Consider the following 14,598-nt stretch of genomic DNA (forward strand, 5'->3'; position numbering starts at 1 on the left):
CTGAGAATGGGGTAAGGTGGTTGCCTATTGGGAAACTGGGGTGTTAATCAGAAGGAAGATTGGATGCTGGGGAGATTTAAAGACAACAGATCGATCATTACTTACGTAGTAAAGCTATCATTTAAAAAAATCGGGTTGAACACTTTAATTAGAGAAGAATGAATAAGTCAGTTTAGAATTTAGGGAATCATTGAATTAAACACCAAAGGTACACTTAATTTTATTATTGTATTCTTTGCCTTTTTTAACTTTAAAGATTACGTCAAAGTAATAATAGAAATGAAGCCTACATCTTTATCCTTGAATGCCATAGGGCTGCAAGTGACAGGGCCCACCATGTAGAAGACACTCCATATATATCAGGTGCTCCCCTGTGCTCCATGGCATAGCATTTACACAGATCGAAATATGAATGGTATTGCATGAAGCTTACAAGTGTGAATAGTTTTGAGTATTTTATGTGAATCATGTCAATTTAGGTTACTACATAGTTTTTTAAATCAATCATGAATTTTGAAAACATTTGTGAGTGCCCATGTGATCTTTGTAGAAAAATAAGACTTTAGTTGTTTGGGGAGGGACTGATGATTTTTAAAATAGTTTGATTTTGGGGATGCTGGCTGGCTCAGTCAGTAGAGCATGTGACTCTTGATCTCAGTGTCCTGAGTTCAAGCTCCACAGTCAGAATGGAGCCTACTTAAAAAAAAAAAAAAAGTTGGATTTTGGAATTAATACTTGAAAGGATTATATTTTCAGAGTACTCTTAGTCATAAATGAGCCATTCAAAGTAATTTAGCTTTAACTCTCTTAAGGTACTTTAAGTTTTATTTAAGTAGCAGTTTGCTTGTTAGTGTTCCCTTTAAAAATAGGTATAATTAATCAATATCTACACTATTTAACAGACCCCTAAAACTCACCCATGAGAAAACAGGCAGTCCACTTCAAAAGTGGGCAAAGGGCTTGAGTAGACATTTCTCCAAATATATGCAGATGGCCAATAAGCACCTGAAAGGATGCTCAGTATTAGTAATCATTAGGGAAATGTAAATCAAAACTACAGAGATACACCACTTCATACCCATAGAATAGCTGTTTTCAGACAAATGAAAAACAGCAGCAACCAGTCAACAAGTGTTGGTATGAATGTGGAAAAATAAAAATCTTTGTGCATTGCTGAGGGGACGGTAAAATGGTACAGCTGCAGATGTTGTGGAAAACAGTTCCTCCAAAAAAAAAAAAAATTAAACCTATAATTACCATTTGATGCAGCAATCCCACTTATTATCTGTACCAAAGATTGCCTGCTAACAGCTATCTATACAGCTATGTTCAGAGCAGCATGATTTGCAGTAAAAGGTGGAAACAACCTAAGTGTCCATCAGTGGTTGAACGGATAAACAATGCGATCTATACATACAATGAAATATTCAGTTTTTTCCCTTAAGATTTTATTTATTTATTTATTTAGAGAGCACGAGAAAGGGGAGGGTCAGAGGGAGAAGCAAACTCCCTGCTGAGCGGGGAGCCAGATGTGGGGCTTGATCCTGGGACTCCAGACACTTAACTGACTGAGCTACCCAGGCACCCTGAAATATTACTCAGTCTTAAAAAAGAAGGGAAGTTTGGACACATGGTACAATATAGGTGAGCCTTGGGGATATTTTGCTAACTAAAATAAGCCTGTCACAGTAGGACAAATACTATGTGATTCCACTTATTTGAGGTACCGAGAATAGTCAGATTCACAGAGACAGGCAGCAGAATAGTGGTTGCCAGGGCCGGAGGGGATAGGGAAATGGGAAAATATTATTTCATGGGTATGGAGTTTCAGTATGCAGTGATGAAAGCATTCTGGAGCTGAGTTGTGGTGACGGGTGCACAGCAGCGTGAATATTTGCCTCGTGCCACTGATCTGGACTCTGACAGATGATTAAAATAACACATTTTCTATCATGTATGCCTGACCACAGTAAAAACAAAAATTAAGAGATGGATTTATTTTGGGGTGCCTGGGTGGCTCAGTCATCAAGCGTCTGACTTCGGCTCAGGTCATGATCCAGAGTTCTGGGATCAAGTCCCGCCTTGGGCTTCTTGCTCAGTGGGAGTCTGCTTCTCCCTCTCCCTCTGCCTGCTGCTCTGCCAACTTGTGCTCTATCAAGTAAATAAGTTAAAAAAAATATTTTAAAAACAGATTTGAAAAGATTTAGAATTATTTATTGAGCTGTCTCTGAAAACATACATAATTTCTCTAGTTCTGCCTGTGTGGGTTTTGAACCTCCAGTAAATCCTTATGTCTCTCATTCTCTTTCTCTAACTGCCCAGAGAATATCCCTGTTTTCTCTCTCATTTGTTCATTGAATCTGTTTTTTACAGACAATGGGACTGTACAGCTTTAGTGCATAGATGAAGGATTGCCTCTCTCTTACTACTTAGCTTTCCATAGGATTATAATATTGTGTTTGATACCATGATCACTTTCTATGATAGTGAAGATGTGATATATTGAATAGTCTTGTTTTGTCATATCCAGTCAGCATTTACTGAGTCAAAGAAGATCTAGGTTTGGGAGTCATCAGCACATAGGTGGTTTCTAAGACGAAGGGAATGGCTGAGATCCCCCAGGGGAGAGTAGAGTGTGACTTGAGAAGAGGAACAGAGATAAAACCACACTGACCTCGACGTTGGGCACGAATGACTTTGTCAGTAACAGGAATCACGACAGCAGTAGTTACACAAGTGAAGGGATGTTTTGTGAGGAAAAATAAACAAGGAGTTCTCAGGTAGACCATTGTAGGGTTGATATAGTTGCTCAGAAGTAAGGCATTGGCTCCATTTAGCTTCCTCCTCCTGTTTTCGTATGTGGCTTTCATCTTAAGATCTTGAATTTTTTGAAACTGGAGGAGGGAGAAAAAGATGAAATTGGTGTCTAAATAACGATAACTTCCAATTCTTTTTTTTTTTTTAAGATTTTATTTATTTATTTGACAGAGATCACAAGTAGGCAGAGAGGCAGTCAGAGAGAGGGTGGGGGGGAAGCAGGCTCCCTGCTGAGCAAAGAGCCCGATGTGAGGCTCCATCCCAGGACCCTGGGATCATGACCTGAGCCGAAGGCAGAGGTTTTAACCCACTGAGCCACCCAGGTGCTCCATAACTTCCAATTCTTTACCTCTTGCCTCCATTCTTAAAATTTAATTATCCATTTTTGTCCCTAGTGGAATGAGAAATTCTGTATACTTAGAATTTTGCTCCCTCCCTTCTTTTCTCCTTACTTTTCCAGTGATTTTTCTCTCTTCTCAAAGGCCCGTTTGCTCTTCTGGATTATCTTTTGATTTTGGCTGGTTAGTATGAACACAGAGTTCTGTCCTACTATTTAGCATAAAATTTCTTTGTCTTTCTGGGAATCCACTTTCTGGTTGCTCTCAATTTACTGTTCCTTGAAAAGATCTTTGTATTTTCATCTGTATATATTCTCCTTTGGGAATGTCTTTCTTTCTCAACAAATTTGTTTCTTCAGGCCCTAGCTAAATATCACCTCTTTTGCAATGCATTTCCTGACATTGTTTTCCACTCTCTACAAAAATGCTTCTTCTTTGACCTGACATTAGTTTGAGTATATATTTGCTTTTCATGTATCATACTATATTTCATTATTGTTTGCATATGTTTTTCCCCTTCACTAACAGTTGAACTCTTTGAGGCAAATAAAATGATATATTTGCCTTTTTATCCTTGAAATTGAGCAGAATGCTTGACAATTGTAGTTCCTTGGTAGATGATTGAACTGATAAATTCTTAAATGAGAGGGACTGTTTTCTCTTACTAGATGTGAAGTTGTGATACAGAATTCCCAGAATTTCCTGTAGTGTTTTTTTTAAACTTTTGTGATTGGTTTTGAAAGTTTGATATATCAGTATTATAAAGATTGTTATAGTATTATAATTTTAATTTATTTCATTTCTGACACAGAAGCATAGCCATACCATTTCAAAAATTTTATTTGTTTTAACTTATTTCATTTGTGTATTATTCTCTAATTAGGCAAATTTAATTCCTCATTTTAGGAATCTGGAAGTAGAAGGAAAAAAAACCAATGATAAGTATTTTTTAAAATAATGGAAATGATAAACCTAGAAGATAGCCAGATAGTTATCTAATTAACTGAACTGTACAGTTCAGCCATCTAAAAATAATAACTTTCTAGAGAAGATAGTGTTTAATTATTAGAATAATGTGGTTTTTTATTTATTTGAATTGTTGATACTTGATGAGAGTGCAGGGACTATGTTTTGAAATTTATGGGGTAGTTTTCTCTGAGGATCAATGATTCTGAGTATTGTTTCTTTATGTTAATTCCTCACATCAAATGGTTTTCAAAGGCCCCTCTGTTGGGGGCAATTATTTATTCCTCAGAATCTCTTTATTAGCTGATAATCTTTCTCGCAGAGATTAAAACAACCTTTCTTTGTCATAAATTATTGCTTACCAAAGGAAGTAGAATAATCTTTTTTCCGTTCTAAATTACTGTTGTTGGAAAACTGCAACTATAGGAGTGATACTAAACACCCTGTTTGAGACCATGCATATGTTAAATCATTGTTTCTAAGTCAGTGCCTTGGCTTTTTGATGTGCTCAGAACTATGTAGTTCTAAACAATAATTTGATAATAGCAGCAGTGGCTCTTTCAGAAATCATACCTATCCGTAGTATTGTCTTTCGGGGGCTGTTAAAAGAGCTCCTCTCCCTGCCTTGTACTGACCCCTCTGCCTTCTTGGTTTGTGTCTTGTTAAAAAGTCAGGATTTAGTTGTTGCCTCTGTGTTTTGCACTGGTTTACAGACGCCTCCATTTTCACATCTTTTCAAGGCAGTTTCGGTCTGTTTGCTAGCTGAATGTGTGTTGGTGATTCCATAATGTATGGAAATTTGATCGTACTATTTACTAAAAGAAAGGTTGTAGCAGTACAAAGCTTTTAAACCTGGCTATATCCATTTGTTAATATCTGAAGTTTCATTTATTCATAGAGAATCCTGATTAGAGTTTTTCTGTGTTGAAGAAATTTAAGAAATTCTACTCTTTCTGTGTATCTTTCCATGTATTTACTCTTTCCGTCTATTTGAGAAAACAGAGAAAATACTGTAAAAACTATTAATGTGAAGTGAATATACTAATTAGGATGTCACCTATTGTATTTTGGTATTAACAAACACAATAAAGAATATTGTGTGGGTGAGCCAGTGGTTAGTGTAGACTTAATCTCAGCTCAGATAACCAACAGTTGATGTAGCAGCTTCCGAGAGTTCCCTTTTCTCTCTTAGATGAATTGCTTTTAGAAGTCCTCTTAAGTATACATAATATTCCTCATTCCTTATGGAGGCCTCTCTGTATGGGAATTTCTGTCACTTAAGGAATGTTGAACTCTTAATACATAAGTATATTGCTACTTTTGATAGAAGCGTACAAAGTTTTTGTGTTCAGGCCCTTATAGTTGATGGAAAATGTGTACATTTAAAGAATGCTGTATGTTATCAATATAAGAAGGAAGGGTTAACTGTTAGTGGTTTTAGTTTGGTTTATATGGTGCAGATACTAGATTAGTTGTATGTGATGTGGTAATTATAGTATTTTTAATGAGAAATTAATCACATAATCTTAAATTTAAAAAATACTTTGAATAGAGTAGGACTAAATGGTTATGGATTTAATTTTCTAAAATGCAGCATCATTTTTAAATTTCTCTATGTAATAGTAAAAAGATTGAAAGTTTAAGGCCATTAAAAACAGTATGATTTCATATTTTGTTTTAATTTTTGATTTAAATATCAAGTATCCCATTGTGAGAAAAACATTTGCAAACTAGAAGGTTGGGGGTAAAAATGATACAGAGAATTTATTTTTTTCCTTAATTAATTAGGCCCAGAAAATAATAACTAAATAATGAATAATAGAACATTACATAATGAATATAATTTTATTTGATATTTATACAATATTCTTTATTCATGTAATATTCAGTATTCAATATAATGAACAATACTTATTTGTAGGTTTTTTTTTAATGTTCTCTGAAATTTAGAATAATCTCAATGTGTAAATAGAATTATCACAGAAAGCACTGTTTTTTGTTTTTCATTTTTTCTTTTTACAGTGAGGTGGCTTTATTTTATTTGGGGTTATGGTAGGATTTTATTACTAAGTGTGGGTGCTGGATGTAATGGAACCACTGTTGACCAAGTCTGGATCTCAGTGCACTTGCTTGTTCACATTAGAGCTTGCTGTACAGCTGGGTCAGCAATTCTCAAACTTTTGGGTATCAGGATCGTTTTTTACCCTTCAAACTTTCTGAAGATCCCAGAGACCTTTTGTTGTGAGTTAATAGCTATTGATATTTTACCTTATGAGTACTCAAAACAGAAATATAAATATGTTGCTGTATTAATTCATTTTTAAATATCACTGACATTTTACAATTACAACTTACATATTTTCCAAATCAAAAATATCTGAGAAAAGTGTCCTTATTTTACAAATTTGTACAGTTCTTTAATGTGTGGCTTACTAAAAAACACCTAGATTCTCCTTTTCTTCTTCTTCGTTCAGTCCACTGCCATATCACATGTCATGTAACCTCTGAAAAATTCAACTTTTCGCTTGTGAGAGGAGAGTGACAAAGGTAAATGACATCTTAGTGTTTTTACAAAAATAATTTTGATGTCATTGACCTTCTGAAAGGATCTCGTGGGCCACCCCTACCCCCCAACTGTGTATCTCCAGAGCACATGTTGAGAACTGCTGAGCTGAGAGTGAAAGCATTTATGGTAAAGGTTAAGAGCACCTTAAAGTAAAACTTCCTTGGAAAAGAACATACCCTGCGTGAGAATTCTGTATAGGATTTCTAGTCAGATTTCAAGTTTTCTTAAGCACATCTGTAGAGTTCAAATTTCCTAATCAGAATGTTAATGGTTTTGTTCTAATCCTTCCCATAAGAACAATACCAGACCTGAAAAATGGAAAGAAACATCATGATATTATTTCTTTTAATGATAACGTTTGTCGCCCAACTCTGAGGAACTGAGGTACTTCCACACCTGGCGTAAAGTACTAAGCAGGCTTTAAGAGTGTTTGTTAGACCTGCTGGTACTGTTCTGTGACTTAAATTAATGAATGTTTTATCACTTAAATGGAAGGCTGAAATAGAAAATGAAGACACTTTGAAGCCATGAAAGTAAGGGGGTTTTTGAGAAAACTGAAACAGTTTTTGTCCCTGTGCTGATCTTTTTCATGGCATCCATTATTAATACTCAAAGGTATGGTATGTAAATAGCTTGATTGAATGTGCATGTTAGGTTCACGGCAATTCTCCCGGCTCATATGAAATAGAGCAGAGCAGATGTACTCTCCTAAAATCAATTTTAGGAGACTAAGGGTGAGATTGTATTTTCAAATAATGTATGAATTTTGTATTTTTGCCCACTCTTCAGCTTTTCTTGGGAATAGATATACTTGTCCTGAAGATGAGGGGTGCTAATAAGAAGCCCTGAAAATTAGTGATACTGGAAATGATCAGAATTAACTTCCATAAATTCACATGGATGGCTCTTTATAGTAGTTTCACAAAGAATTTTAGAACAAGTCAAACTGGGTGCAGTGTGAGTTTATAGTTGAAACTTCACTGGATGTAAGACCAAGTACAAAGCTTGCTCCTGCCTCTTAGTTGATTTGCACTCCTGCAATTAAGTAGCCAGGTACTGTGATCAAGAGGCATGGGTAATGATGTAACACCTCATTACTCTTCCTTCTAAGCCTTCTTTCTGCCTTTCTCTTCTCTCTCGCCTTCTTTTCCTTCATCTCTGCTTCCATAAATCCTCTGCCTGGTGGTCTTGCCTCTCATATTCATACTGGCTGGGGTGGTTTTGTTTTGTTGCTGCTTGGGGTACTCCCCAGCTCCTATTCGTTGGTCGCAACGTTTTCTAACTCCTAACAGCTTAATTTTGTTTGCTCAGAAAATGGCCCAGACTTGTCCTGGGAAAATGAAATTCTAGTTTGACCTTTACAGTGTTTGCTTTATGTTCTTGATCTTTTAGGAGAATTTATAATTCTTGATTTTATACTTCAGTGACATGAAATTGGTATTGAAATACGTTCTTAATACTTAACCTAAGAAGTTTGTACACTCATTGATTCATAGAACAGTATGTATCTTGAAGAGTCATTTAGAGTTATTTTTTCTTTTTTTCCCCCTCAGAAATTTATGCTGAGTCATATTTTAAGGTAAAATTATGTTGCATGATAAAGCTGAAGTATTTTCGTTCAAATTGTAGATTACGTGCTAAATTTACTCAATAAAATGTAATGCTGTTTATGGAATTTAGCCATCATGAGTAAGGTAGAGCTATGTAATTTTGAGACACTTTGAAGCCATTTCAGGGAGTTTTTGAGAAAACAAAGTTCTTGTCTCTTTGCTGGTTTTTCTCATGGTGTTATTATGCTCAAACGTATATTATGTAAATAGCTTGATTGAATGTGCATGTTAGGTTCATAGTATTTCTCCTGGCAACGAGTTGGCTTGTATGAAATAGAGCGAAGCAGATTTACTTACATGTGCCTTGCCTCATCTATGGGAAATTGTGTGTTAATAATTAAAAAAATCATGTCATGCTTAATAGAGATAGTTTGATAAGAGATTTGAAAGTCGGGTAAAAATTGAACTTCGCAGCTTGGATGGTAGAACTGGAGTAGAAATTTTTTGAAATGTAGCTTTAGAAGAGCTCAGAATAAGGAAGAGTAAATCAGAACCTTTGAATAGGTCTGTTCCTTGTGTTAGTGGGGTACGCTGGGAGGGCTGGGGTAGCCACACACATTATAAGGCCACAGAGTCAGAATGGTATACTTAGCTTCGTTTTAGAAGCACTGGAATGAAGCTAAGAGTTAATAAGAGTAGAGGTACCCTTGCATAATCTTCAGTATTTGGGAGAATGTTTAAGAAATACTTGCTCAGGGAATTAATACATGGATTAAATAAATGGAGTCTAAATCATTTTCCAGTTCAAGATATTCTTTGTGGTCCCAGAAGAATCTTTTAAAAATGAGTATTTTATTCCTAATTGTAAAAATAGCATGGGGTTGTTCATAGCAATTTGGAAAAGTTTAAAAAGTATAAATATGGGAATAGAAATCACCTACACTTCCAGTAGTCTGTTAGCTTTTTGGTTTTTCCTTCCAGTCTCCTTTCGTATTTGTGTTTAATGACTCATTAGAAACATTTTATTTTAAAAGTAACGTATGGTTGTTGTAAATGACAAAATTGATCACTTCAGACTTATATAAGTAAAAAGCAGAAGTTTGTCCTTCACAATTTATCTCCATAGGTAGTTAAAGGCTATTTTAAATTCCACAGTGTGGGTATGACAGAGTTGGTTTAATTAGTCTGGAGTTGATGAATGTTTAGGTGGTTCCCATTTGGTTTCTTTTTCTTTAATTTTCTTTTCTTTTCTTTCTTCCTCTCTCTTTTCTCTCTCCCTCTTTCTTTCTTTCTTTCTTTCTTTCTTTCACTGTTACCAACAACACAGCTTCAGTATTGTTGTATGCGTGTTTTTGTTTATTTTGGAAAGGTTAGGGCAGTCGTCCCTCCCCCACCCCCCGCATCCTGCCCAGAATGACCCAGTTCATATTTCTCTAACAAGATTTTAACTCACAACCTTGTTAGTCTAGGCTAATTAATTAACTTTTAAATTATAAATATCCTTTTGGCAGTACACTAAAACTTGACCAGTGGTAGTTTCTTCAAGTTGCAGTATAGAGTTAGAAGCCACATGGAAAAACCTTTTCCTATTCTCTCTTACGTTAAAATCCACTGTACTCTAGATCATTTACCTTTGCAAGGTTTTATAAACACATACATTGGTCACTTGGAAAATACTGGTTTACTGAATTAGATCTTCAATTATTGCCATATTTACTACTTAAAATTAAGTCATAATAGTTAATGTCACCACAGTTTCATCAGAAAAGGTATTCTGTTTTTCTTCTTTTTAGTATTGGGAAGCTTTCAAAGGTCATCCTGGCAGCACGAGACCCTTGTCTCTCATTTTCCTTGGGCCAAAATTTAGCCAAAATCTGATTTTCATGTGAAAGCTTGAATTTTATTATTGGTAACAAATAGGAACAAGTAAATTATTTCACTTTTTCTTAAAGTAATAGACTATCTTTGTTCATTTTTTGAGAACGCCTTTTATTTATTTTTTTCTTTTGCTTCATTGTACTGTTGAATAAAAGAGGTAAAAGTGGACGTCCTAGTCTTGATCACAGCCATAAATGGAAAACATTCATTCTTTCACCATTAAGTATGATGTTGGTTATGAGTTTCTCATAGAGGCCCTTTACCAGGTTGAAGGAGTCACCTTCAATTCCAGATTTGCTGAGAGTTAATGTCACATGCTTTTTTAGTATCTATTAAGATGATGTGATGGTTTTTCATATTTATTCTGTTACTGTGGTGAGTTGCATTGGTGGATATTGGATGTTAACCTAAAGTTGCATTCCTGGGTTAAATTATCCTTGATCATGGTGTCTTGTCCTCCCTAATCCATAGTATCCCACCATGTGCATAAGGATATAGTGGATGTTCTGTAAGCATTCATTGAATTACTTAAGATGGTGAGATTTCTGAAATGATTTTCTGTTTTTGGAAACCTTTGAAAACATTTGAATAAATCAGTCATTTATTATTTTTTAAAAAAGATTTTATTTATTTTTTTGTCAGAGAGACAGTGTACTCTCATGTGCATAGCAGAGGGAGGGACAGAGGGAGAAGCAGACTTTCTGCTGAGCAGGGAACCCGATGGGGGTTCCACCCCAGAACCCAGGGATCATGATCTGAGCTGAAGGCAGACTCTTAACTCACTGAGCCACCCAGGCGTCCCTAAGTCAGTCATTTAATCAACCAAAGTATATTGCTACCTTATTGAGAGGTCATTTCACAACAACTTTAATTATTAGGAATACAGATGGTGACTCAGAAGGAAGTCAGAAAGCCCCTTGACAGTCCTTTCATGGAAGAACCTCAGAACCTGTTTATTTTTACCTTCCATATGTAGTTCTAACAAGCTTGATTGATCTGGTTTGCTTTCGTCCTACAGATCAGAAGCAATAAGCTAAAGAGTAGAAGTGAGTTATTAGAGATTGCTTAATTAACAGCATGAAAATTAACTTTCAGGGATAGAGTGGGGGTATAAAAGGCATTGTGGAAATAATTTTAAAAACTTAGTAGCTGAGAAGTTTTAATGTCTTAATTGCATCTCCAGGCTCTTAATAGCATAATAAAAGCAGTATTAAAGAATAAACTCTAGTGAGCTTCTCATTCACTATTTCTGAACTTTTTTTTTCTGCTTTTACACATGTGAGGGGTAAATCTGACACACGAATGCAAGACAGTCTCTGATAAGAGTGGCTTACACTAAAATAGTGATACTCTGTGATGATGAGAAGTGTTAAGTGTGTGTGTGGTGGGGTGTGCTGACATACACACATGGAGGGGTTGGTCAGGAATCTTTCTGGGAAGGGGTGTCATGTATGCAGTTTGAACTTATCCCCCTTCCCCCACCGCCACCATGATTTATTATCTTGTCTTCCTGTCCCCAGATGGCCTGCTGGCTCATTCATTCACATTTGAGAAAAACTGGTCTTATCCAAACTACTAATGTTATGGAGAAGCAAACTGAAATATATTTAAAAAAGAAGGGGACAGTTTAAAAAAGAATAGGGAAGTTACATCTTGAGAGAGTCTTTTCCCTTCTGAAATTACTAGAATCAAACTAGTAAGCAGAAAAAAAAAATCACTTGTGAGTAAAAGTGAGACATTGAAGATGGAAGAAGTTTGCTTTGTACAAATGAATAAATAAATGTATTTTAAGATAAATTGATCACTGATATATGTTCGTTTATTGTGAAACTCTTAGTTCAAAAAAATCAAATACAGATGATTTCTGTGCATTTAGACTTCATATTTGGAGTTTGTATTGTTTTACATTCTCATATAATAAATTACCTAGTATTTAGTGGTATAGAGCACGAGACCCTTATCTCTCATTTTCCTTGGGCCAGGACTCTGGGGATGGCTGAACTGGGTCCTCTGTTGAGGGTTTTGCCAGGGTGAAATCAAGGTGTAAGCCTGGAAGAGTCTGGCCTGAGGCTCAGAGTCCTTTTCCAAGCTCACTGGTTATTTCCTGAGTTCAGTTCCTTGTGGCTATGGGATTCAGTTCCTAGAGACTGCCCACCATTCCAGGGCACATGGCGCCTTCTATGACAGGACAGTTTGCATCTTAAAAACCAACAGGAGAGCTTCTCTGCTGCTTTGAGTATCTTTGACCTTTAGACCCTCTTTTTTAAAGGACTCAACCTGATTAGATCAGGCCCACTGATGGGGCCTTGATGGCGTCACCTTTGTCACATAACTTAACCTACCCACAAGAGTGAAATCGGGGGTTTTACCTGTACTCATAGGGAGGGAAGTGTACTGTGTGTGTATACCAGAGGATGGGAATCTGGGAGGGTGATGCTAGCATTATGCTTCCCTCAGACTTATTTAAGAGAGCAGTGACTACTTGCTTTAAAAAAAAAAAAAAATTGAATCTCTCCTGTGCAGCAAGTGTTTCTCTAGGCCATGGAAATATGAGGCTAAAAGACCCCGTTCTTGTCTCTGGTGCGGTGTTGGAGACCAACACGGAAGCACTGTCTGTGATGTCGTTCAGTAATGCAGCTACAGGACAGGTGTGACCAGGCTGCCTGTGGAACATGCAGAAGGTACAGGGAGGGAGAAGGTTGGCTCAGAAAAAGTTCATTACGTATAGGCAAAAAGCGCAAATACTGCTGCACTTCTTAAAAATACAAAATTATTTCTTAAATTGCTTATTAATTTCCTAGGAAGAGAAGTTTGACATTTAAGATGAGGAAGTGATTAAAATCATTTTTCTTTCTCCCAGATGGTATACCTCAAGTTTACTATTTTGGCCCTTGTGGTAAATACAACGCCATGGTGCTTGAACTGCTGGGACCTAGTTTGGAAGATTTGTTTGATTTATGTGACAGGACGTTTTCTCTTAAGACCGTTCTCATGATCGCCATCCAGCTGGTAAGTCAAGAAGGAGGTTCTGAAGCTGTTTGGATGGTTTGTATGGTTCTTTTGGTCACACATTTGTATTGCAAGTTTCAGGCTTTGGGATGTTACCTTTACAGAACATTTGAGCTAATGAAGTTTCTACTTATCATCTCACTGTCTTTTTAGGATGCATGGAACTTAAAATAACTGAGCCAACTGTATTTTATTTGGGTGAAAGAATTAATACCTTACTGCTTTAAGTCAGAACGTTCTCAAGTTTGAGAGTTGTTTCTAGCCCTGTTTTCATAGAGAAGATGAATGCATAGAAAAGAGAACTTGCAGAAATGTGGATTTATAATGTTAGTAGTAATAAATTCTAATGGCCCAGGAAAAGAAGAAACAGTGAGGGAGTCTTATAAAATATTTAAATTTCAGGGAACCTGAGGGGAAACCACTCAGAGGATGATTTAAGGCAGTTTTGAAATCTCTGCCAGTAGTATGTTGCAAAATCTGCAAGTTGTTTTTTTCCATTGACTCATTAATTCCACTTCTACAAATATAGCTGGTGGAACTGTTCACATATCCTTAAGCTTTTTGTGCAAGGATGTTTTTCATAATGAGGTAAACAACCCAAATGTAGAGAAATTATAGGATTAGTTCAGTAAATTATTAATAGATGTAAAATAATAGGTAGCTATTAAAAAGTACATATTAAAAAAAGGTCTTATAACCTGGAAAATGCTCAACGTATATCATTACTGAAAAGTATGGGTCATAGAAATATTGTATATTAGGATCCAGAATTTGTTAACAAATGAAAATGGCCTAAGTGACTGTATGTTTACATTGTGTTGTCAACTATTATTACTGCTAAACGAAGCAATTTTGTTTTCTTGTTTGTAATGTCCTACGTTGTGACATTTTGTACAATGAACTTTATTTGAAAATGTGTAAAAGAATTGGTGAAAATGTGCTGTATTATCATTAAAGTGATCTTCCAAGATTTTCTGGTTTCAGGATCTTTTAAAATGTTTAATACCTAAGGAAAGACACAAATACATTGTAAAAAAGAAAAAGAAAGATATCCTAAAGGGTACTGTGTTATTTTTATTTAATGGTTTAGATCTCAGTTTCTTTAATACAACTGTAACAGTTGCTCGCTGATTGAATTGATAAGGAAGAACAAATGGCAACTTTATGAATATGTGTTTTTGCAAGTATCAGTTCAAGACTTGGTATTAGTAACGCTTTTGATTATCTGAGGTGGGATCATCTGTAAGTGCTGACTGAATCTGGCTCACCAGTATGAAAGGAATTCATGAAATTCAAATACTTAGATTTGTAACTGACCATTACAGTGAAAGCAAAGACTTTTGGTCCTAATTGGATATATCTTTGAGAAACTATAGACTGATATATTACTTTTAAAGGGTTGAAACAGATATCCCTACATTCATTCTTTTTTTTAATATGACAACTTGAAATGTTCAACTTTGATACAGTTAGG

At 35.7% G+C, this 14,598-nt stretch overlaps 1 protein-coding gene across 9 annotated transcripts in view; it reads left to right on the forward strand.

Moving 5' to 3' along the window:
• CSNK1G3 (casein kinase 1 gamma 3) overlaps nt 1-14,598 on the forward strand; it is a 110,904-nt gene that overhangs the window by 51,960 nt on the left and 44,346 nt on the right. For all 9 annotated transcript variants that reach the window (XM_032844385.1, XM_032844413.1, XM_032844403.1 and 6 more), the window contains exon 5: nt 12,976-13,124. In XM_032844385.1, the coding sequence (XP_032700276.1) occupies nt 12,976-13,124 (149 nt within the window). The remainder of the gene's footprint in view (nt 1-12,975; nt 13,125-14,598) is intronic.

Source organism: Lontra canadensis, unplaced genomic scaffold (genome assembly GCF_010015895.1).
Source record: "Lontra canadensis isolate GAN:19392208 unplaced genomic scaffold, GSC_riverotter_1.0 scaffold4, whole genome shotgun sequence".
Classification (NCBI taxonomy): domain Eukaryota; kingdom Metazoa; phylum Chordata; class Mammalia; order Carnivora; family Mustelidae; genus Lontra; species Lontra canadensis.